At 41.3% G+C, this 26292-nt stretch overlaps 2 protein-coding genes across 4 annotated transcripts; both read right to left on the reverse strand.

Moving 5' to 3' along the window:
* Positions 1–820: 820 nt before the first annotated feature.
* Positions 821–8806, reverse strand: atf7ip2 (activating transcription factor 7 interacting protein 2). 2 transcript variants are annotated; one of them, XM_086184444.1, is made up of 13 exons: positions 8697–8806; positions 7273–7446; positions 6778–6841; positions 6560–6691; positions 5271–5339; positions 5077–5114; positions 4955–4992; positions 4812–4867; positions 3643–3688; positions 3412–3491; positions 3139–3300; positions 2862–3049; positions 821–1449 (listed from the first exon to the last, which is right to left on the reverse strand). In XM_086184444.1, exons 2-13 carry the CDS (start codon positions 7422–7424, stop codon positions 1239–1241), a joined length of 1236 nt encoding a protein of 411 aa, XP_086040570.1. In that variant the 5' UTR covers positions 7425–7446; positions 8697–8806; the 3' UTR covers positions 821–1238. The 2 variants fall into 2 exon arrangements, with proteins under 2 accessions (XP_086040570.1, XP_086040571.1); XM_086184445.1 differs by lacking the exon at positions 7273–7446 and having other exon boundaries at positions 8697–8782.
* Positions 8807–12249: 3443 nt separating this feature from the next.
* On the reverse strand, positions 12250–26089 carry emp2 (epithelial membrane protein 2). Of its 2 annotated transcripts, none has more exons than XM_086185691.1 (5): positions 25934–26089; positions 17010–17294; positions 16777–16885; positions 15919–16059; positions 12250–15692 (listed from the first exon to the last, which is right to left on the reverse strand). In XM_086185691.1, the coding sequence occupies exons 2-5, from the start codon at positions 17085–17087 to the stop codon at positions 15523–15525; spliced, it is 498 nt and encodes a 165-aa protein (XP_086041817.1). In that variant the 5' UTR covers positions 17088–17294; positions 25934–26089; the 3' UTR covers positions 12250–15522. The 2 variants fall into 2 exon arrangements, with proteins under 2 accessions (XP_086041817.1, XP_086041816.1); XM_086185690.1 differs by having other exon boundaries at positions 17010–17298.
* Between the last annotated feature and the right edge of the window lie 203 nt (positions 26090–26292).

Genomic DNA, 26292 nt, shown 5'->3' on the forward strand with positions numbered 1-26292 from the left:
ACTGCCTCATCATTTCTTCATCACCCTGTCTCTCCTCCACTGTCAGCTCTGATTAAGCCACTGTGTGTGTGTGTGTTTTCAGTGGTCTTAGGAGCACTATCACTCTGCTGTGTGTGTGTGTGTGTGGGGGGGGGGGGGGGGGGCAGCCTTACTGAATACTCCTATACTCTACTCCTATATATGCACCAGAAGTTATGTGAGGTTACGTGTCTCCTTTTTGCCTGTGTTAAGTATGGTGTGCCTCAAGGGTCAATTCTAGGACCTTCCTTGTTCTTATTATACGCTCCCATGAGGTGACATCATCCCTAGACATGAAAAGATTTTCATTTTTTCTTCTTGGAAGTGCAGTCATTGTTGGGTTCACGCATGTCACCTAGCAAAAACTGTTATCTACGCGTCTAACCAGGAAATCTTGGTAGCCTGTTTATATGTTCTGAGCCACTTATCACTCTTGAACCAACATGGAGATATCAATGCATGTTTTTCTTACCTACAGAATTGATTGCTGCAGTGCTCTACTTTCTGGAATACCAGAAAGTAGATGGGGTTTTTTTTTAGTCCCGTCCCTCTATGTTTACTTTAAGCCTGCAGCCCTCCAGGGGAAAACGTTTGAGCACTGATCGTCTACACAGACTGTTTTATTTTACTCAACACGAAAAAAAAAATGAAAAAAGCGGTCGAAAGTAAAGAGCGGTTTGAGTAACCCTTCATTAGCTTCCTTCAGGAGAGCCTCAAGGATGGGGAGGTTAATGAAGAAGGAAAAGATGCCCCATTTTTGTGGGTTCCATTACATCCATTAAATCAGTCTGACATTAGGATTCTGTTCTGTCAAATTTATTAAAGCATTAATTTTCACAAATGAACATTTAATATAAAATGTAATGGCACAACTTATATCATTTAAGGCTTCACCGGCAACTGACTGAAAACCTTAGAAATATTCTGTGCGTGTGTGTGTGTGTGTGTGTGTGTGTGTCCAGGCAGAATAAACAAGTGTCAGTCATAATAAGAGAGAACAAAGTGCCAAGAACGTAACTTTCTTCACTGAAGCATCACATTTGGAAGCAATCCCACTGCACTGTATTTGGATCCATCCAACCATTTTCTGTACCGCTCATCTGTTAAGGGTCCCTGGAACTTTAATTTACAGCACCAACACATGAAGGCTGGGCGCTTCCATCAGCACAGTCGCTGCTCTAACTGACGCGGTCTGACGTGGTCCCGGATCCTCCTCTCAGCTATTCAGGGATGATGGCTGTTACCACTTCACTGTAGGGTCCATAGCGGCCATATACGTCTTTGCCCACCACCGCAATACACATCTTGTGCCCAGGTTTGTACTTGGTGATGAACACACACATGGGCAGGGATTGGCCCCGCACCACACCCAAGGTACTCCAATCTGGTAGAACGCCAGAACCCTTCACCTTTTCCATGGTCATGAGGATGCTGCCGCAGAGGGAGAGAAAGAGAGAGAGCAGATGAAGCGAGCAACCCAGAAAGTTCTAGTGGATAACTGGACTATTCTGACATCAACCAGATGCTGTCGCCATCTGGCTTCTACCACCGGCCTCGGATGTTGGCATCTGCAGTTTCGATTTCCATCGAAACAAGCTAACAAAAACCAACACCTGTGTTTAGCTTCATGTGTCTTGAATGTTTGAAGACATGAAACCATCTTAATATCTTAACCTGCACTTCTACTATACGTCCATCTACAAATGGGGCATCACCGTTTATATCTGGAAATATTTCCCAAATAATTAGAATTAATATTAGAAATTTGTCACGATGATCTCCAAATATCCACATCAGAATATAAGTTTGAGGAATACAGTGAAAATAAATGAGAGAGGCACTTTTAAGTATCTGTTTTTTTTTTGGGGGGGGGGGGGGTTCGGGGCACAATGAGATTAAAGTCTAAATTCTACGTTGAAGTTAAAACACCATTTTGAGAAAGGAAACTGCTTTCTTATCGGACAGCTCATACCAGTAACACGGCTAAAGCTTACTCCTAGATGGAAGTTTTTTCCCTTCAACATTTGAACTTCGTTCTTGACATAAAAAATACAATGTAGAAAAAAAAAATCTTCCTCTTCTTTTCCCCTGTTCTCTCTGGGCTTTGTGTTGTCCTGTCAATATTTCATGAGGAAGTGAGGAAAAGGTCAACAGCAAAGAAACGGGTCAAAGTTACAAGACCCCATCATTCAGATGGATCAATCTTAGCTCACGCTCCACCTTGTCGCCTGATTCCATTGAAGTCGGCACATTTTAGCGTAATCCCGCTAAGAGACGGATCCTGGGGCTTGATTTACACTTCTGAATTTAACCGACTGAGCTGGGACCGAAGTCTCGAAAATTCACAAGTCACATTAGACAACAGTGTCACAGTGAACCTGAGTGGCCAGCAGATGGCAGAGCGTGAAGAAAATATTCCTTCTTAATACGTTCAAATTAGCAGCATTAATTCACCAGAAAGAAATCAACTACTAAATACAGCTGTAGCTTCATGTAACTGGACAACTCTGTATAACACAGAATGTCCTGTCAGTAGCAATTCTTCATCAGCATAATCATCTTCATAATAAACACGTTGTTACATTCCATCGTGGGAAATGGATTTCCTTCAAAATAAAAGCACAGGATCTGAATTGCTGTGTACACCTCTTTCCTAGATGTTTTTTCCACAAACACACACCTCAAAGACACAATCAAAATGGCTCTGCAACGCAATTCTAATCCCGAACAACCAGCTGAGAACCACTGCCCTCCACGGTGTACCTCCCCCAGGAAATGATGTCATCCTGCACTGTGTTTAGCTGAAAGCTCAGTGAGGACGACAAGCTTGCGCCGCTCATCACCTGTAACTCTCTATGGGCGCCTCGGAGGGGTCTTTCTCCTCCGTGTTCCACAGCACAGAGAGACAACCAGGATGCTTGATGAGAGCCAGCTGGACTTTGACCTTAAGGGGGATGTTGAATGAGGCAGCCTCCATGTTCAAGGTGGAGGGGAACTGGGTCAGCGGAAGGGGAGGATATGCCAGCTCATCCTTAGAGGTGGAAAAAGAGCAGGAAATGTGAATACAGCAACGTATAATTATTCATTTGGGCTTGGTGTGTGCGTGTGTGTGAGTGAGACCTGCTGTGAAGGTGAGGATTTGGGCTTGTTGCCATGGCTGGGAGACAGACATTCCTCCTTCATCTGCTCAGCCTTCGTCTCTTTGAACGCCTTCAACTTCTCAACCTTGATTTCTTGTCCCTGATCAACATTTGGCTGTTTCTTCATGATCATGTCGGGTTTCTGAATTACACAAAAAAAATACGGAAATATGAATTTAAAATGGACAACTTTTCGGCTTGCTTGTGTATGTCGTGAAATATTTATGCGTGCTAAGTAGTAAAAGCATCCCACCTTCAGCTCAGGAGAGCCATAAGGAGTTAGAACCGGAGGAGGCAGATCATCGATTAAATCTTCGATGGCGGACGTCAGCGCTTTACCAGAGGGGACGTGAAAAAAGGAGAGACTTAAAAGTAGCGAAAGATAGATAGTTCAGACTATTAAACATGTAACCGTTCATCATGACAATTCTACACTGTCAATGTGGTCAGAAAAATAAAAGGGGACAGATTTGAAACAGCTTACCTCTATTATCTGCGCGCATCTTCTTTAGCGCCTTTCTGGTGGTTTCCTGTGGAGAGGAAAGTTCAATCATCCTGAACCTTTTCAATATATTTTAATTTACTCGAGATAGAGACGTCCAGGAGTATTTATTTAAAAACCCGACTGGATTCGCTGCTTTATTGTTATGTAAGAACACAGCATCTTAAATGAAAGCAGTATTGACGGCAGATGTGTTTACCATTTTTTGTGCTAAATTGTGATTTAAAAACATAATTTATAAACAAGGGATGGGTTTCGTCAAAGGCATCCAAAAATAATCTTATTTTGTTTTTTTAGTCAACACTGTTCAGCATCCGTTTAATGGTACACCAACTTGTGAGAGCTGCTGTGGATCCACACTGCAAACACAGTATCAGCCATAAGCATCTAAAAAACCGAAAAACTTTGTTTTTAATTGTCTCCAGTCAGGTTTCCTTCCGAATTTGAACCGTGTTGTCATAAGTTCCGCAAAAAAAAAAGTATAAAATGATGCCTGTTTCCATCCGCTGCTGTTATGGGACTTTTCGTGGTTGCTTCACACTGAATAACAGTAACTGGTGCGCTCATTCTCCCGTCTACCCCTGCAGGAGACGACGGCGTAGCAAGACGATGTCATTACAGAACGCCAGTCAAACCTCAAAGAAACCCAGATACAAATGGAGGGGACCAAACCAACGCGATGGACGTAGAACTTATTGAAAGACTGAATGATATTTAAGAATTTTCTAACAGCTAATTTTACAGCTATGGGCTTTTGGAAGAGTTCCGGGGACATCGCATGACTGATGTATGTCATCATTTATTCACCGAACTGATTTCCATTGAATTTATTTGCATTTATTAATTCATTCACGTTCCCCCCCAGCTTAAAAATCCTGATTCACTCCCGTTCGTAGGTTTCCAACCATTTTCTTTCTGTGAAAAATGAAAATGCACATAAAAGAGCGGGAAAGTGACCTTCTGTCCTTTCGTCAAAATCCGTTCTCTTCAAATGATGTTGCAACAGCGACGTGCTCTGATAAGTCCGGTTTTAATTCTAGTCTCGGCAGAAGCCGCTGCTGCTCAGCCTAACTGCACAAAGCTGCTGATGATGCGGAATCTCTTCTCCAAACGAGCTCTTCAAAACAACGAAGAGAATAAACTTCACCTACCATAATTTGAATGACATCACTGGACTTGTCTTTGAAATCGATGCTCTGTCCATCCGCTGAAGGAGAAAACCAGTGAACACGTTAAATACTTCCCGATGAATGAGAACCATTCATTGGTTCGTATGTTGCTGCTGGGCTCTTACTCTGTGATAGAATTATGGGTTCATCCTCGGAGTCAGACCTGCAGGGGCAGACGTCAAGTGACATCAGGACTGATTACATCCAAATGACTTCAAGTCCAAACCACTGTGTCTCTTCTCCATACCTGATCACGTCCACCTCACGAAGCAACAGCGGGGAACTCTGAAAGTAAAAAAAAGAAAAAGAAAAACATAGAAATGTTGAGATTCATCACATTTGGCAGAGTAATAATGTTCTATCGGCGTATCCCACAGGCTCTTATGCATCTTTTGGTATCGTAAGGTAATTAATGACACAGTTCATGATGAATATCAAAACCTTTTTCTCTGTTTTCTTTGTGTGGGCGATTGCCGCTTCTGCTCTCTTGGTCATCAGTTTAACACGTGCCTGTGGTATAGAGAGGGATTCACTGAGTTTATAAGGAACTGCTAGATTTGAAGACAAAAAGGGAAAAAAATAACAATTGTAAAACTGGTAGGAATTAGTTAGAAAAAAGCGGAGAGAAATTTAAAAAAAAAAAAAAAAAAAGGTCTCAACATTTTCAGGTAGGACCAGGGATGAAAGTGGCTGAAAAGTCTTGCCGGAACTGTACGCACGCATGAAAAAACAAAAGCGCCGCCGATGAAGTTTTATGGTTTTGGGTGATTTTTATTCCAGTTTTCGGGTGTCTGTTCCCCACACAACTGCAGCCCCCATAGCCCCACCCTTCCCGCGCTACCCCTGGAAATGCTTTGAAAACTGCTTTTTACAGTAACTGCCCACTACAGTGCTGACAACAGGGAACAGGCAGACACGCATCCATGACAAAACAGATCATCAGTATCACTCAATGATTTATTCTTCCTATAGGTTCTCACTGGTAGACTCCACAGAGACAGTCTCTCCCTGGAACTCATTCTCATCAGTGATTTGCTCTGAGTCTCAATCTTCCCTGGGTCTAACTTTGCGAACTTTTTCTCTTACTTCTTCAACTCTGTCACATTTTCGCTTAAACATGTCACTTATTTTACGTTGCATTGTGCCAAAGCAGGTAGCCAGCAGCCAAGTTCTTTGATTTTGCCCTCTGTTGTGTTTTCTCTCTCTTTTTTTCATTCCATGAAAGCAGAACACGTGTGGTTTTAACCAATCAAAACTAACAATGCTGGTAACGTGACCCACGTGTCCATCTGTCAGCCGACCAGAAATGCCTGGCATGCGGCGATGTGCTCATGGGCACGACTCCGTGTCAAGGCCGGTTTCACCAAACCAAGCCCAGCAACTTGGTAGCGCTGAGCGTGCTTGTGCCCCACCCCGCGCAGCACGCCGCGTCTGCCGCGTTCAGAGTGAAACCGCCTTCAGACGTCGTTTTCTTTATTTACTATGGGATTTTGACAGCTCCCCTCTCCTACTTTTTTTAACGGAACTCCGTTCCGGCCGTGAATATTTTACCGGAACTGAGTTCCGGCCCGTTCCGGCTCACTTTCACCCCTGGGCAGGACAAAAATAACAGCATGAAAGGGAGTTGGTTAACCAGTCTTCCACACCCATAGGGCAAGTGAGCAAAACGGTAACGTAGGTAATATACTTGCTCTCATCTCATAAAATCGTACAGAAGGAAGTCCACCAACCTCCAGTCTTCTGATGACGCTCTCATAGTCGAATCCATGATCCAGCTGTTGAATAAGTTCTGCTAGATCCTGTAGCTTGGTCTCATTCTCCGTCACTACCCTGGAGACTTCCTGCTCCACTATTCTCTGCAGCTGTAGTGGGAAGGAGAATTTGCCAAAATAAGTGAACAGATCAGAATCTCTGAGTTGTTTTTTTTTCTCTTTTTTTGTTTTCTCACTTCAGATCGGGAGACTTTCATCTTTCCCCCTGAGGACGCTGACAGGGGGGACGTCCTCTTCACTCTATACACAAATGTTAAAAACAGAGAAAATTAAGCAGGTTTTCAAATTAAAATGTTTGCTAAAACTATTCCAGTTTGGCGCTCACTCATGTTAGCACCAAAATGGAATATTTGGGGGGTGCAAATCGTTTATGGATTACTGAGCATACAGCTGATAAAGACAATGTGGATTATATTGGACAATGGACTTGAGAGTTTGTAATTGACATTTCCGGACAGTTTTTTCTGTATTTTGTTGAGAGGGGCACAATTAGCTGGCTCACTCTGCATTCTGGAATCACAAAGATGTGACACAAGAGGGAAAAAAGCTACAGAAAGCTGTGAGCGACAGAAAATTCAGAGTACTTCAAAGGCAAAAATACACTTTTTGAGTGAGGATACAAAGACTTGGAAGCAGTTTTGCAGTCGTCGAGTTGTGTGAGGTGGACTCACTCAGCCAGAAGACACGGGGCCACTTCTGAATCGGATTTCTTTGAACTCTGTTTTAATGCCCTAGACAAAAGTTTGGATTTCTTGTGTTCACTTTCTTCATTGTTGGTCATCTCAAATGAGTATAACCTCCTCTTTGATTTTGAAGGTGCCATTTCACACTAAACCTGAAGTTCACTGTCAAGAAAAAAGAAGCACGCAGATCATCAGTGAATGTACAAGGCCAGGAATGAGTCCTAAAACCTGGAAAGGAGTGAGCTACTTAGCATTGTTGAATGTCTTGTTGACTCATTTCATAGACAATGGGGTTTTTTGGTTAAATGCCTCAAAGACAGCGTGTGGTTATCACTTGCCTAAGATATTTTAACATTTGAAGCTGCAGCAAAAAATACATCAGTAACTACCACCTCAAACTCAGGACTTTTAGAGCTTTCTGGGTTGAAGGAGGTGGTTGCTAACAAGTGGCTAAAAGAGGTCATCGCACGCCAGCGAACACAGAAGAAGGACAAAGCTACGAAGCAAAGTCAAACATCCCATATGTAGTTCACTCAGAGCCTAACATCAGATTTTCACCCCTGATAATTGCACATTTGAACCCTTAAAACCAAATCCGTATGTCTCAAACATTTTCAACGTAAAGATTATTTTCTACCATAATCCAAAGCGCAGTGTAAAAATCCCAATTGGTTTTTGGTCGAGGGAACCTGAACCCCAGGTGATGTTTTTTTTTTTTCCACCAACTGACACATTCTGTTGAGATGAAACCAAAAACAAAACAAAACAATGAATACTTATACTGTGTTTTAACCACATGGGTAAATCATTTTCTGTATCGTAGCACAGTTATTCTGGTTGTATTTACAGGCCCACCAGCACTTCTTAACTCTGTGTGTATGCTGACTGTTTGTCCAACTTTTCCAAAGAGTCAAAAACTAGTAAGTGACTCAGAACAGACTTTTCATGGATTTGATGTATTCTGCAGTTATAAAAAACAGCAATATTAGGATATTATAATAACAGAGTGACAATGATCCTAAACCGGCATCCAGAAACAAAACTCAAAGTAGAGAAGCTGGGGGTAAGGGAAGCCCCTGGTTTCAAACTTCACCAGCACCTGAAGGACTCTTCGTGAGCTGGGAAGGAGACTTTTACTATTTAATTGAGTTTGTTACGTGCATTTTTAATGGCGGTTTGCACTAAATACATTAAGCAAAAACGACCTACTATGTAATAGCTTTATTGCCCAGTTTTTTTCTGATAAACCAACAAGCTGGTCTCTAAGGGGTTCACTGCTAAAGATGCTAACTAGCTAAACAAATGTTCACCCTAATAAACCGGGCAAGTAAATTATAACGAATGACGACGCCAGGTACCGTTCAACCCCTACATTTAAAAAGATTTGTCTAAGAGTGATAAAAGACTTATACCTGGAGGACTTCATCATCCCAACGTAACTTTACTTTAGGGATTTCGGTGTGGCGGCTGTCCGTTAGCACTTCCGGTTCAATTCTTCTTCTTCAGTTACTTTATCAGTAGCTTGCAATTTTTAATGTGGGAAATGAATCCCAGGATGAGTGCGTTTCATAAGCATAATAATTCATAAGTAATAAAGTATTCATGTGGACTAAATTATACGGTTCTCAATGGGCAACAGAGCTTAACTCTACCTGGGGTGGCTATGCTTTATGTTTCTAGGAGTAACCTGTGCTGTCGTGTTAACTCTATAAAAACACGGTTCTACTGAGATTTGAAGAAAAATGGCTGAAAAGCAAAAGATAAAAAGTTAAAGCAAAAAATTAAGAATATATATACATATATATAATACATCCAACATACATATATATATATATATATATATATATATATATATATACATGTGTGTGTGTGTGTGTGTGTGTGTGTGTGTGTGTGTGTGTGTGTGTGTGTGTGTGTGTGTGTAACGGAGTAGATTTGTGCTTGGTAAATTATGGCAAAAAAGGCGCAACACCGCCGTCTAGTGGTTTAGTGGTTGGCGTGGGAACTGCACAGTAGAAAAGAGGACTCCACTGTGGTAAAACGTCCTCAGGCATTGTCTGGGATAATTAACACTAATTAAGACTTTCTGAAGGATTTAGATGTTCATACTTTATATTTTGCTCTATAATGTTATTGTTGTGATTTGTACTAACTGTTTTGAGCACTTACTGTGAGTTGTTAGTCCATGAAACTACGTTTTGGAAACTTGTAATGATGCTAAACTAGCTTAAATGTTTACCTTCGTTTCATGTGTTGTTCAGATTATTTTGAGTTGGATGATAATTTCACACGCTGTCGCTGTGCCTGTATGCTGTGTTGCAGGTCATATGTTTACATAGTATTATGTTAATTGTTTAATTTGTCTGTATGAGCAGCCATTTTATTAGTTTTACTAAATGACTGGCATTCATTTGTCTACCTCTAAATCATATACTGTGTAAGATATGTTTTTATACTTGTAGTAAATGTTTAATATGTTCTAAAATTTCTAAAATCATCTTTATGTCACATAATGGATTATGTGTGAGGGTTTTTGCTTATGTTTGAGGAACAACAATATGCACTATACGATCACACTTGAATGTAATTTTTGTTTCTATTTCATGTGAACATATTTGTGTATTTTATTTTATTGTTTATTGAGAAAATTGAGAATGGGCACAGAAAAAAGAGGACTCCACTGTGATTATCCTGAGACTGATGATAATTTCACACGCTGTCGCTGTGCCTGTATGCTGTGTTGCAGGAGAGAGCTGTGCAAAATAAATGACCCCATAAAGATAGCTGTGACCCGTCACACACACACACACACACACACACACACACACATATATATATATAACCAAACCAAACGGAATTTTGGCCCCGAATTATATGCAACATCTCGTTTATCTCGGTACTGGTCGATTCAAAAATATTCGGGAGGAAAATAGATTGTGTGTTAAATGTGATTAGGGTGAAGTGGAAAGAGTCCCATTTTCTGTTGGACTGTACAAATTGTGATGATTAGACTTGGACTTTTCCAGTAAAACATGGCATGATATATTTTGTACTCGGGCTCTTGGAATTCATGTGGGCTGTGGATACGGTTGTATGCAATGACACAGTAATCAAAATTTCATTCATTCATTCTAATTGAAAAATATGTTGTAAAGAAAAATCATAGCTAGTCAAAATGATTTATTTCAAGATTGTGACATTCTTTAATATAATGTTTTCTTTACCTGCTGCATTGTTTGTGTACTCCTGTTTCTTGTGATTGGTTACCGAGAACTAATGTCATGGTGTTGGGACGTGACTCTGGTAAATGAGGTAACATAAAAAACCAAAAAACACCTTTTAAGACATGACCATCACATGATGAATTCTAATACGCTGACAATAGACCGGGGTCGTCTGTCAAGCTTTCTTTTTGATATCTAAAAATCGGATCAATAAATAAATCCTCCCTGGTGTTCATATTTACTCATGGCATGTTTTTTTTATACCTTATTTTCTTTTTTATTTCTCTCTCTTGTGTCTCCTTATTTCCTGTCTTGCCTCTTATTTCCTCAGTCTCACAGTGTCTGGCATTTCATTTCCATTTCTGTTCATGATTTTCTTTGTTAATTAATAATTTTCTACTTTCCTATATTTAAAAGTCATACTTACCTCTACTTCTCTGTACTTCATCACTTTTTTTCCTACAAGTTCATGTCTATACACATCAATATGTGCAGGAATCCACAAGCTGATTTCTACTCTTGCATAATTCTGAGTATTGTTTGGTCTGTATGTCATGACAAAAATCTGACTGGCCCATATTTAATGATGGAATCAATATATTTAAAATTTAACACACACACACACACACACTCCACACACACAGACATCCCCCCTTGAATCATTTTCCTCCTATCAGTCCCTTAAATTAGCATCTCATCAATCTTCCATTCTTAAGCAGTTACAGCAATCCTCTCTTTCTACTTTCTACAATTTTAATAAAACTATCTTTGCTTTCTCAATTTAGACTTGACAGCTCCAGCTCAGTGCCTCTAGTTTCTGTCACTTTTTGTCGTTTTGAAATGTGATTTTTTTTTTCACATCATCCCTTTGTTCACATAAACAGACAATTAGCAAAAGACTCCTGAATCAACCAATCTACATGAACGTGTCCTACAAATAAGTTCTATGAGGAATGGTTCCTATTCATTCAGATTCATTCATCCATCTATTTTCTACCTGTTAAGGGTTGTGGGGGGGGGGGGGGGGGGGGGCTGGAGCCTATCCCAGCAGCCTTCAGGTGAGAGGCGGGGTTCACCCTGGACAGGTCACCAGTCCATCGCAGGACCAACACATAGAGACAGACAACCATTCACACTCACAGTCACACCTATGGTCAATTTAGAGTATCAATCAGGCTCGTCCCCTCTTGATGTCTTTGGACTGTGGGAGGAAGCTGGAGTACCAGAGAGAACCCTCACAGGAACAGGGAGAACATGGAGACTCACACAGAAAGATCCTGTGCTGGAGCTGGGACTGGAACCCAGAACCTTCTTGCTGTGAGGCCACAGTGCTGACCACTGCACCACTGTGCCGCCCTTCATTCAGATCACCCTAAAAAAAATTTTTTAAATCCATCCATGCAGAACATATATCATACATACAGTACATGCCACATATCTCATTGCCACTACCTTTTGTTTTTGCTGTAATTGTTATGGCTGTAATTTTTGCCTTATTTGGAATTGTTCGAAGCTGCTTTTATCCATCTCCCTTGTACATTATATAAATGTTAAATGGTTAAATCAATAAATGAAGAATTTTACAGTATAAAAGTGTGCAGTTACAATTATAGATCAATAATTGTAGAAAATATTGATTTAAAAATAATGATCCTTGCCCATTCTGTGTTGCTAAATAACCATTTAACCTATAAATATATACAATTGATAGAAAAATATAAAACAAACCATCTATGGTGACAGACATTTTTAATTTTAATGTAATTTTGTTTACATCACTTTATATTCCTAATAACACATCAAACCTTACAAAACATCAGTCAGTCACATGACAAAAATAGCTTCAGGGCAGACATCAAAGACAGGGTCAAAGGTCACCTACAGGGTAGCATTGATAGATAAAACCAATTGATATTTTTGTTACAAGTACAGCAATTAGTAAATATAGGCATGGTCACAGTGCAGAGTTAGCGGCTGACAGATCCCGTAATGACAGATTCGGCAAAAACCTATAAAATAGATTTTAGTGTATATTTAAGGGGCAACAAAAAAAATCCGTCTGCATGAAGTTCTTTGTTTCTTCTCCGTTGCAGCTTTCAGGATCCAAAGAGATGAAAGAAGGTGCCTCTTTTCTGCAGCCTGACCACAACTGTGAGGTGTAGTTTTCTAACAGTCCACATGGTGGCAGTAGCAGACATCTCTGGCAAAGAAGCTGCGAGTGACACTGATACACACGGGGGGGGGACAAGGATGTATAATTTATTTGGTCTAGAACATAAAAGCAAAAATCCCATCTCGGTGTCCTCACAGCTTTTGTCAAAATAGAAAAATAAAAGCAGTCCGGATGAATCCTATGTAGATAAAGAAACTCTTAAGTTATAACATTGATTATTTCCACGTCTTTGTTATAAAGTGAAGTGAGTCACGTGTGCAGTTAATGAGGGTTACAAAAATCTAAACTGCAGAGAGAGTTTGGAAAAATATCCCCATCACCCCAATTTCACCTTTTTGATGTTCTTACATGACCTGACGGACATTTTTACAGTTCTATTATTTTATAAAGGCCTATAATGACTACGCTACCCTGCATTTATAACAGAAATCCTTAAATTATAACAATAAGCCAAATTGTTCCAATGGTAAACCACTGATGTCATCTAAGAGTATCTGCTGCTGTGGTTTTCTGCACAAAAACAAAACAAAAACAACAACATTTGTTTTATACCAAATTTTGACCCATTTTGAAGTATTAAAGGTAGGAGAATATGACATACAATACATAAAAACTCCTTTTCTGCCCATTGTACAGTACAGACATAACAAAAACACCAAACATCACAATTCTCCAATTTGTTATTTCGATAATTTTCAAGCATCTTGGGACAGCAGAGCAGAATCTTTACTTCAACTTCCTCTCCCTGAAACTTCATTGTCAGCGGGCTTGTATGTTACCTCTAATTTTGCCCGACATTAATATTCCTGACTAAACAGGAACTTTACTTCATGATATATCTGTTTCCTAGAAGTGCCCAATACCCAGCGAGTTTATTTTAAATGTTTCGGCCCCCGCACCACCAGCAAGAAAATTGAAAAACAGCCTTTTGAGAGCGAAATCACGTCGATATCGCAGTCAGAAATAATCCTGGAGGAGAGATTTAAATATGCGTTGGAATTTAATGCGAGAGCACATGCGCGGAACGAATAAACAGGAGCCCGAGGAGATGGGGAAAATACTGTATGTCAAATAATCATACACAGTTGCTTCAAATAAATAGCTTTTGTCTCTTTTTCATTGAAGCTGTGACCAAAAAATTAAGAGTGATGAATGAAAAGGAATAATATTTCAAGCTTGCGTGTTTCTATATTGTCATTTTTAAATCCCAAATATCACATCATTGGTTTACTGTTCATCATGAAAACACAAGTCAGTAACGTACAAATACAAACAGCCAGTTAAATTCCTACATATCACATCCCATCTACGTCTTCACTACATCTCCTACATCCTAATGTTTCCTCTTTTTTTTTCTTCTTGTTTCTAAGTTTTGGGCAATTACCTGAACTAAACAGACACAGCAAATATGTACAAAACAAAATCTGTTTTCTATAACTCCTACAAATAAAAAAAAAAAAAGAGGAAGAAGAATTACGGACCCATGGAAAGTCCCCGGTAAGAAAAATCTCACTCATCTTCCACAAGTTCTACACTTTGAAACCAGATATATCAGACAGCCTCCGATAAATGGAGACAAAAGGAGGCAGGGTGATTCATGTACATTTGCGTAGAGTTAGTTTGACCTCAACTTGATGCAAATGAACCAGTGAAGGCACCTGTGCAGGTTCCAGCTGCAGACCTCATCCCTCTGGCTTCTGTCGTCCAGCCAACGGTGTTTGAGCTTGAGCGGTCGTGGGGTTTAACTATAATTCATCTTAGCAGCTCAGCGAAATCTGTATCTGAACAAAATGAAGCAATCAAACAGCTGAGGATTCACTCAAATTACATCTCCAAGGCCCAAATTATTGCATGCTACATTAGCGTTAGCAACATTTTAGAATTATTCATTTAGTCTAGCATGTGCTTCACTGCACGCACTGGTCTTCAAGAATGCTGTGAACAGACACAGAAACTTGAAAGATCATACGGAATTATTGTTATTATCATAATTATTAAGGACCAGAAAAGAAGCAGGCTAGTCTGCTAACCTCAACGGGAAATTGTAGTACTTTGGTCTCGATCAACCTTTATCATTTTCCATAACAGATAATCATTTAGACATCCAAGTACACGGCTTTGATTCATTGACAAAGCCGGTGACACATTGGAGCGTGCTGGAACATTAAGCTAGCAGAGGTTAGCGGGATATTAGCGCTCCAGCCTTACCAAAAAACAACGCCTTTTAATGCAGGCCGTGTTGATCTAACATGAGTTGCTGTTTCATTGCCTCCTAATGTGCCTAAAGGCAGATTTTGATGCTATGATATCATTTTTATTTGCACTCAAGCTCACAAAAGGGGGAGGGGTCTGAGGTGCTGCAGGGGGATCCTCTGGGTCAATGCTAACAAAAGTCACATTCCGTCTTTAAAACGAGGAATAGAACATTGAATCAACCAAAGTTCTGCCACTGCAGTAAGTTAATGGCAGATTCGACTTCATAAATGTTTCCGGATTGATATTTTTTTCGGCCGTCATGCTTGAAAGTAGAGACGCAGCTGACCTTTGCATAGTGGATCCATCCACTATGCTGGGAGTGCTGGGAGGGGGGCATCTTTGCAGTATTCAAAGGGTACACTGTACCATTAGGAGACAGTGGTGTGTGGCTATCTGTAGTGAATGAGTGTGTACGCTGGACTTATGTACTGCTTGAACAGTGGATTAGTGGTTCAGTAAATTGACAGTAATTTCAAATCTAAGGGTTTGAAAAAGAATATGTGCAGTATTACAGAGGAAACAGTTACGTCTGGATAGATACATGTCCAAGTCTTCCTATTTTGCCTGCCTGTGCGTGAAAACCGTCTATTTACGTTTCCTGAGCACCAAATACATGAGACCGCTGATGAGAGTCATGGGGAAGCTGATCCAGGCCAGAATATAGGAGGCTCCATAAGAACCTTCTTGGAGACTGGTGACGTGGAAGGAGTTTTTCTGAGCCGTGTAGATGGACGCTGCAATCATTACACACAGACCTGATGGGAGGACGAGAATTAGACAAGGTGATTCGTTAGTGTGTGAGACGATGCTGGGGTTACGTGTGTGTTTTAAAGATTTCACGTGCATGTACCAAGAGGGTGTACATGGAAATAACTAGATGGTTACGCTTCATGTCTAAACTGATGATCAAAGCTGCACTAAAAATTAAAATAACAACTCCAGTATATATTTTTTGTAAAGGTATACATGTGTTTCACTCACAGGCCAGTAGCTGGATAATAGCAGTAAAAATGAATCTCTCTCCTTGTTTGAGCCTGAAGAGTTGGAGGATGAAGACAAAGAAGCTGACACAACATAAAATGGTGGCCAGGATCATACAAGCCTGGACCGCCTGCAGATAGGCTGTGGAGAGAGAGGACAGGAGTTGTTACAAACACAAATACACACAGACACACACACACAAGTAGTTTCCCTTTATAAATAACACCCTGCCTAGAATTGTGCACGCGTGAAATCTGCCTCGACACGCCCACATTTAACCATAATTGGTCAATATAAAGCAGGTCACAAATGATGAATGATTGACACACTTGATCAGTGGAGCCACAAGGACCCCGAGGAAGAGCGAGAAAAGTCGACCACGCCTCATTACGTGCGAATTTCACTGCAGGAATCGTCAGACTGACGACTTCATGCCATAACATGGTGTCATCAGTGTGTGTGTCTGTGTGTCTGTGTGTCTGTGTGTGTGTGTGTGTCTCTGTGTGTCTGTGTGAGTGGGGATGATACAGGTGATGTCACAGCATCAGATGACACGGAGAATATGATGAATTTGGAGCATAATTTCTTTAAGGTCACGTGTTGATTTTAATTTTATATAATTTCAAATTCCAAGGTATTTATGGTGTAATTATGGCACACTTCAATCTAGATACAGTTGTTTTGAATATTAATGATAAAATTAAGAGAATCTGAAATCAAACCTCCACCTCATCATGTCATCATCATCATCGTGTCAAAAATATAACGGAGTGCACATTCATTTTTATAAATCACAACTGTTTCAGGCACCATTTTGTGTGTAAATGAGACCCATGGGCTGGAAAGAGTGAGTGTTACCTGCATCAGAAGTATGGCTGTTCTCCACGGGGTAACAGGTGGCGTTACAGGAGTACCACAGGTCGGTGTAGATGATACTCTGTCCAGGTGGTGACACTACCCACCATGCCTATACACACACACACACACACACACACACACACACACACACACACACACACACACACACACAGGTAAAGCTACCAAACACACCCTGTACTGCAAATGTACAACCTTTCTTGGCTGATACTCACATTGTATATAGTTGCAACAAAGAGGAGGATGGCTGCTGCCACATGGAAGAGGAGGATGAAAGCTAAGATGATCAACATGGCTGCCCTTCGCTGAGGCTAACGTCTCTGCCAGCTGTTGCACGTTGCTCAGGCCAGGTAAATATCTGCTTCAGTTGGCGTCTCTCACCGGCTGATTGTGAATGTGCAGACTTTAATTTAGGAGGGTGGTGGCTCCTGTGTGTTTATTCTGGTTGTCTGGCCGGCTGATAATCAGGGGTGGATCAAGATCTCCGACATGAAAGGAGTCTGTCTGGAGCAACATATAGATATACCACTTTAATCATACACACAAAAACACCTATTAGATGAATCTCTTGAAGCAAAGAGTTAAAGTTAGTGCAGATAAAAATACGACAAATAAAAAAACCCTTAAAATTATTTGAAATCTTTCCAAAATCCCCGAGAGGCAAAGAATATATCGCACAGAATCATTCCAGCAGAGTTCATGTGCGACATCTGCAACAAGTTAAAAACAACATTTGTATACAACTGTGAAAATGGCAGGGCCAATCTAAGTGTTTGCAGTCTCAGAGTCTTCCCTCAAATTACTGAAAATGCTTCTGCCGCGTGAGGTAAATGTTTTGTCTAGATCCATGCCTTCATATCATGTGAGCATAAGCTGTAACTGCAAAAATACACAACACTGGAGTCTTTAATCCGCAGCGATCAGAGGCCTTAGTCTTGACCTCTCCACAAATCACCAGCATTTAACTGTTAACGTCTGCAAACGGTGCAAATGCTGAGGAGCGGTGCAACGAGGACGCAAGCACATCAAGACAGATGCATGCAGGGTCAAAGGTCAAACCTGGAACCTAGCCAGAGGAAAAAGGAACCTTCAAACAAGATTTCCCACCGTGCATTTTGAATCTGTCACGTTCTTGCTCTTTGTCGCAGCTTGTAGCTTGTATTTGTAGCATTTTACCAGCTTTATAATCAGATTGATGCCTAACGGACATTAGGACAAGGGTGTCCTTTTCTGAACCTTACATTGTAGGCTATTGACGGAATTTCTTTACAGATACGACTATTATCATCACTGCCATTGCATGTGTGTGTGTGTGTGTGTGTGTGTGTGTGTGTGTTTGTATTGGTGTCTGTTCTTTTTGCCTATTTGATTTTATTCATGAAACCAACATGTATACTTAGTCTTAATCTTAGTCTCAAGTGCGTGATAGAAGGTTTGGGTGGGCGGCAGAGGATTGTCGACTTTAAACTGGGTCGTATGCAGATGTCTGAAGTAGATAATTGTGAAATTATATAATCAGGATTATGTTGTGCTCTCTGCATGCACTGTGTACATCATCTTATCTGAGCCTGCAGGCGAAGCTATGTATTTGCAAAAAAAAAACAAAAAAAAGAGCTCACTCACATATGATTTTGATTTTATACTCCCAACACAGTGGACATTAAAGACGCTGAGCAGGCAGAGACACAAATATGTTTGAAAAACACATGTGAGTGAACACACACCGAGCCAGACAGCAGAGGAATTAGCCCTCCCAGCCAAAATGGAGTCACAGTAAAAACAGACTCGCCGACCCGCCAGCAGGAAGCAGGCCGCAGTTTGTGTGAGCACATTTGGCTGTAGGGTGTTACGAGAAAATCGGCCCTCCCTGTCTGAGAAGGAGGGGAACGGACGTACGCAGGAGATATAACGAGATCCTCAAAAACCTGCTTCCATGTAAGCGATTTTCTGACAGATTGTAAGAATCAGACTGGAGAAGCAGATTTGCACCCCAATCTTATGAACAAATTTATGCAAATGAAGCAAACATTTGTTGGCCAGCGTTTTGTATTTACTTTATTTCATTTTTTTCATTCATTCAGGAAAGTCGAAGTACATTAAGATAAGGGATCTCTTCATCCTGGTCTGCAGGACTACATCCTACACACGTAGCCTACACACATACAGTACATACACTTGATGAGATAAAGTATATGACTCTGTTGTGTACTTTTATGAGCAAATAATGGTGTAACATATCACGCTGGGTGGAAGTATGAGCCTCAGATGTATTTTTAGAGCTGAGAGCAACAGGTCGGAGGTCAGACATGAAGTTAGCTGAGTGTCTACAGCACTAAATCTGACTCAGGATACAGTGATGCTCACAAGACAGACGGGAAAGATGGAGCAGACAGAGTTAGGAAGGACAAGCGGAGACCTGCATCTGATCCACACACACACAAACACACACACACATGCACACACGCACAGGGTCTCCCTCTCTGGTTGCTCTGTTTGTCTGAGGGAAAGGAGGGCGGGGCAAGGGAGGAGACAGGGAGAGGAGGAAAGGAATGCCATTGGAGGGAAATGGAGGGAAGAGAGAGAAAAACAAAATCAACACATGCACGCACACACACACACACAAACACATGCACGCACACACACACACACAAACACACACACACACACACACACACACACTCATTTCTAAACACAAACATGAACTGTAAAAAAACCCCATGGTGTTATTTTACTATGCAGACAGCAGACATAAAAGTCTGGGCGTTTATGAACTGTGCATGTAAATAATCTGAATACACAGTAGTGGACCATAACAAAGTATATTTACTGTAATACTTTAATAACTGTTACTATGCACCACAGTCTTGTGTTCCCCTTAGGAGGTTTTAAATTATTACAATGGGATGTTTTTTTATGACTGTTTTCTTACTTTATCTTTGGCTGTAGTTTTTATTTCTGTGTATAATTGTTATTCCTGTTGTTTATGAACGTTTCTGGTGTCAGGCCTCTCTTGGGACAATGATCTAGAGCTCAATGAATCCGCCCGATTAAATAAAGATTCGATAAATGAAAAAGTAATGCTTCTAAACATTTTTGGAGTGTCTGTACTTTCCTTGAGTGTGTTTTTTTTGGGAAATTTATGACTGTCATTACACCACATCAATCCATTTTTATACCACTTATCGGTTAAGGGTGGGGGGGCTGGAGCCTATCCCAGCTGACACTGCGTGAGGGGCGTGGTTTACCTTGGACGGGTCACCAGTCCGTCACAGGGCCAACAGAAGCAATTCGGGGCTCAGTATCTTGCTCAAGGATATTTTGAGATGGTCACCGGGGGAACCCTACTAAAAAATGGATGTATCAAGCTAACGTGGCTGAGTTGGAGTTTGGTGAGAAAGAGTTTTACAATTTTACTTTGAAATATGCCGCCATAGCTCGATACATCCATGTTTTAGTTATGGAAGCTCCAGCAACTGGGGTCACTGGGCGGGGATCATGGAAAAGTGGCCAATCATAGACAAATGATTGTTTCTGTGCTTTTTTTTTTACACTTCACACAAGTGAGCGGGACTGGACCAACGAGCAAGCAGAATGATACACTGAGAGCACACACAGCTGCAACTCATGCACACATTTGTTGACTTTTGTGCCTGCAGTTAAGAGTAGCGCTCTTGTTCACTGAATTGTGCGTGCATGGGAGGTTCAATGCGCGTCTGGAGTGTAATACATGCTAATGGTGGACTTTTGGTGTAAATTTTGACGGCATACATCTCCATCCTTACATCCATTTTCTTCCGCTTATCCTGTTAAGGGTCGTGGGGGGGTGGGGGGTGGATCCTATCCCAGCATCTACGGGTGAGAGGTGGGGTTCACCCTGGACAGGTCACCAGTCCATCACAGGACCAACACATAGAGACAGACAACCATTCACACTCACAGTCACACCTACGGTAAATTTAGAGTATCAATCAGCCTCGTCCTCTCTCGATGTCTTTGGACTGTGGGAGGAAGCTGGAGTACCAGAGAGAACCCACACAGGAACAGGGAGAACATGGAGACTCCACACAGAAAGATCCTGTGATGGAGCCGGGACTCAAACCTGGAACCCTCTTGCTGTGAGGGGACAGTGCTGACCACTGCACCACCGTGCCGCCCATGATTCATATCATAATTGTTTATTGCAGATACAGCAAACAGACTTTAAGAAATCACTATCCAACACTTAAGGCGTCGCAACTTTCGGTGAAGAATTTCAAGCTCAATACAACATTTGGCTCCTTTTCTTGGGGTGTCGACGAACGCGGCCAACTTCAGACCTTAAGAGCACAGTGAGGATGTTACCGTCCGTTCAAAACAATCCTCAACGCAGCTCTGCAGTTCGTGAACACTGATTGCGAAATCGCGGAACGTAAATCAAATAATTTTAAACATTCAACCACTTCCCCAACATAATCAGATCTTTCCAAAAATCACAACACTACAGATGAAATGACATTTCCATTTTTGTGAAAAATGAATCTTAAAGCATTCAACATAAACTGACTGAGCATTTTTCACTTGTAAAGGGGTCAAATTTGCCTCAGAGTATCTATGCTTGATACACCTATAACTTGCAAATACATGCCCTTCTGTGGTTGTGTGAGTTCAATATAAATAACTCAACTTATGAAGAAGCATTGTGCAAAATCTGCAATAATACTAATTTACTGTTATTATTCCTTCTTTCCCTCTTTCGGCTGATAAAAATGGCAGAACAGCTGACTTGTTGTGGATAGATGATCACTACTGGGATTTGACTGACTGAATGTTGATGTTTTTCCAAGTAATAGATTACATTTTCTCGTGTAATGATGCCAAAACTTACTCCATTACTCTTCCTCTGATTCACCCAGCACTGACAGGGAAGGCACTCACCTCTGACACATCAGGCTGCACACACGCGCGCGCGTGCACACACACACACACACACACACACACACACACGCACGCACACACGCACTCACACACGCTCATTTAGCTGTGCTAGTAAGGATAAGCTTAACACTAATTTCACAAAACACAGGCAACAGCTGTGAGGTGTCAATCATCAAATGCTTACAATCTTCATCATCTAATTAAGTGATAATCCCACATCATCATCCTCAAGTCACTGAAAGATTAGACCCTGGAGTGAAAGGCAATAAGAACAAGAGAAAAAAAGAACAACAAAGCTGCAAGTTATTATTTTTCTCTGTGAAACTGATGTTTTTAGAAGATTTACACACACACACACACACACACACACTCAAAATGACCACGGAATGTTTCTACTAAAGTTGTTTTCAAAAGAGGAACATAACGCCGTGGCTCTTTATGTATATTATTCCCTTCAATTTTCCTATCATTTATCATTTGATCACAGAAATTTGCTGGATTGGTAGACTGTGTAGGATAACAGCCACCTCGCTGACACACACACACACACACACACACACACACACACACTGACAAATGCTACCATTCCTACTCTCCACTCAGCCTTATAATAGGAGGCTGGGGGACACGGTGCAAGTGTGTGTGTGTGTGTGTGTGTGTGTGTGTGTGTGTGTGTGTGTGTGTGTGTGTGTGTGTGTGTGTGTGTGTGTGTGTGTGTGTGTGTGTTTCGGCTTGCCTGGTGGAAAATGCTGACTTTTAATGTCCTTTTTTACTCTTTTCATAAAACACAAAGCCACAGACTTAACTGGGCCTCTGGATCTCACTCCCCCGTCTCTCTCACTGTCCCGCTCTCCCTCCCCACATCTCTCTCTCTCTCTCCCCCTCTCTCTCTCTCTCTCTCTTGTTCTGTCTTTTGGCCATGGAAAAACTAATTGAGGAAGAGAAAGAAATCTTCCAGCGAAGTACTCCGGCTCTTTATGAGGTTGTACAGCAGAGAAATGCAACATTTCCTCTTCCAAACCTTCACTCTGGACTAGAATCACCAGAAGTCGGTCTGGAGTGCTTCATTTTTTTAATGAATGCGACCTTTTTAAGTGACAATGTCGCTGATATTTAGTGAAATACAAAAAAGGGGGAAAAAATGTGTTATGGAATTGTTCAAATATAAAAAAAAGATCACCTTTGAAAAACATAGATTAAAGGATGAGTTCAAGTACTCATCCCTCTCTAAATTTAAAATAAAAGCTCTGGAAGTTCCTATTCCATCCTGGGGAAAGACAATTTAATTAACAAGTGAGTTGCATGTGGTGTCAGGTTTTATCAGCATTTTTTCTTACCTCTTTTTCTATTGATGTTCAAAACCGAACATCAACTGAGAAGTCAGCAAGCTAGAGTCAGAGCAGGGTTGGGTTAGGTTTGGATTAGACCTTGAGTTGGAACACTTCAGGGTACTGGTTAGTTGCAGGCCCCATGAACAGCAAAGCACAAAAGCTGTGACCCTAATTGATAAAACGCTGATGTCTGGATCTGTGGTTCAAGTCAGACAGACAACCGGTGGTTGGGGTAAGACTCAAGGAAATGAATGGAAGTGTACTGTTTGTAAATACCCAAAAAGTGACTTCAGCAGGTCACAACATACGTGTGTGTCTGTGCACATTGGACTGCGGTTTGTGTGTGTGTGTGTGTGTGTGTGTGTGTGTGTATTTGCACAATAACAATACCGAGAGCTAAAGTTTATTTTTAGAGAAAACACAATAGGCATGTCTTCCCTGGAGCAAAGCCAGTGACCAAACATAGTTTTGTTTAGAGAAGACACAAAAACCTAAACACACACACACACACACACGTTCACACTATACACACACCGTTGATCTCAGTGACTTTAAAGCAAGAAATTAAACTGCACCACAACTACAGCTGCAGCAGTGTAACTAGTTACTCAGAGTATTTCTGTAAATCCTGCTTCTCCTTCCGAGCTAGAAATACCGCATCATCGAACAAATTCACACTCACTTGACTTTTTATTGTTGTGTTTTGAGCTTTGTCACCTGTGACAAACATCTTACGAACCCATCATACCTTGTTTACTAATTCAACACGCAGACGTGCGCACCAGTTTAGTTTTATATCTGAGCTGCACTCACAAGGTGTGTCGCACCTGACAATTCCACGGCTTGGGAAAGAGAAGGCTCCTTTACTTGGATCACCTTAAAAAAAAAAACCTCTCAAATGCACTGACCCATTTTCAGATGACGACTATGTACTTGTGATCTGTCTCACTCCAACATCTCCCCCATCTTAATCCAAGTCTTGTTTTAATAAAGTATAAATGAAACATCTTTACCAGCAGCATGGGCGACGCTGACTGCGTCCTCACCTCTACCTGAAGTGAGCTGCTGTGCTCCAGACTGACACAAAGACTGAAGGTCGCGAGCCTGGTGACATCAGCCTCACTGTAACTTCTTCTCTGTTCCTAAGCTAAAAAAAAAAAACTGTGATGTCGAAGCTTGGAAATGAATGTTTCAGGTATGTCGAAATCACACTGCAGCTGATTGTAATGCGTGTGTGTGTGCCTGTGTATGTATGTGTGTGTGTGTGTGTGTGTGTGAGAGAGAGAGTATACGCGCACGTGCATTCCTCTCAAATCAGGAGTCTATAAAAATGGACACATGCACACAACTGCTGTGTTTAAAAAGACTTCCCTCCAACGCAGGAATGCGCGCGCGTGTGTGTGTGTAGACACATTCCTACTGTGACAGCACTGAGTAATGTTTCCCACATGGCAGACAGTTGGGGGGGCCCAGCGGGCGGGTGATGGGGGGGGGGGCACCTGTTCATCTCTTGGCATCCCTCCACACTCCTACTTTTTTCCCTCCATCACTTCCTTATCTGCTCCTTTTAAACCATCACCTCAACCTCACTGACTGACTGCTGCCCCGCCGGACAGTCAAGATTCTAGTCTGGTTTTCATTTACATTGAAAATTAGAAGAGAGGAGAATGTTTCCAGTACAGTGACAGGATTTCACATCATTATTAAGTTTTTCCAAATACATCTGGAGCACAAGTCACACAAAAATAGCAACATGATGTGTGTGATAATGATTGAATTAGTCTTTTTCCACCCATTTCTTCCTCTTCCCACTGCAACCATTGTTAAATCTTACATGCTTATATGTACAGATATGTATATGTTATAATACGACTAGCTCACGCACGCATATTGTAGTAATATTTAAGGCCACGTGTTATAACTTCAAAAATATGAATCCCTAAATTGAGGGGAAAAGTTATATCTCTGCTCAAAATAATTTAGTTTGCCTTCCCAAAAACAAATCTCTATGGCCACTCAAAGGCTCCACATAACAACAACAAAAACAACAACAACAACAATAATAATAATAATAATAATAATAAAACATATAGGAAAACCAAGGTCACCTTACATGCATGCAAGAGTTATAACAAAGTTACATTTTCATCTCCCAAGTGTGAGAAACCCGGTCCCTCTCGATCCTCGAGAAACCTGCATGCAGCTGATAGTTGCAACCACAGGAGGGCGCATTCTTATTAAATACATCGTCACACAAGTTTGTGTTTTCAGTACGGAAGTTTTTGTGTTTTCTAAGCAGATTTCCGACCAATTATCGTAATCTACAACTCGATAACGCAGTTCCATGTAATCTGATAGAAATGTACCACATAGACACATAAGAACCGCAAAGATTCAGATAATAAAACGGCTTTAAATACATGCAGGGAAGTCTCTGCAAATATTATTCTCATGTAGTTTTATGTTAACGTACGGGTATCTATAGTTACAACCGTTTATCATCACTCAAACACACACGCGCGCACGCGCACACACACACACACACACACACACACACACCCGGGGGGGCTGACTACGCCCCTTTCCTCTGAAACTTGGAGCCACTCAGCAGAAGCAGTTACGATATGTGTGTAAAAATACCCATCAGGCCCAAGACAGCCGCAAATGAAAATAGTGTAAACAAGTCGAAGTAAACAACAACAACAACAATACCCGTCTGACAATAATAAAGTGAAGAGGAAGTCATTTGCATCATTATTTAAATATTCCACAGCTGCAGGTCTGATAGACACTCAGCACAAGGATATTTTAGTATTGAAGACATTTCACAGCCACCTTGGATGAACGTGTTGGAGGCTGCAAAGATCCAGCAGCACAGAACAAAGTTTACTCACCGAGAAGAAATTCAAGTTCCTCAGTGACCGTGTGTGGGCTTAATGCTAAGAAATCGCACAGGTCAGCCTCCAGACGCGACACAGCCGACGCTCCAAAAACTACCGGCCCCCCAAAAAGAAGTTGGAAGAAACGCGCGCTTCCCTGGCCCCGTGAACGCGCGTCGGAAGGCTGGAGCGGGTGTGGCTTGGGGGTATAATAAACTGAAGGAAGGTGTGTGTGTGTGTGTGTGTGTGTGTGTTCTTGTACTTGCTAGAATACATATTTAACAACAGAGTGAGGACATTTTTGGAAAGTGAGGACATTTTAGCCGGTCCTCACGTCTTTAAAGGGCTGTTTGAAGGTCAAGACTTGGTTTTAG

The sequence above is a fragment of the Aulostomus chinensis genome, chromosome 18 (genome assembly GCF_037954235.1).
Source record: "Aulostomus chinensis isolate RoL2024-O1b breed Wild chromosome 18, RoL_Achi_v1.0, whole genome shotgun sequence".
Taxonomy (NCBI): domain Eukaryota; kingdom Metazoa; phylum Chordata; class Actinopteri; order Syngnathiformes; family Aulostomidae; genus Aulostomus; species Aulostomus chinensis.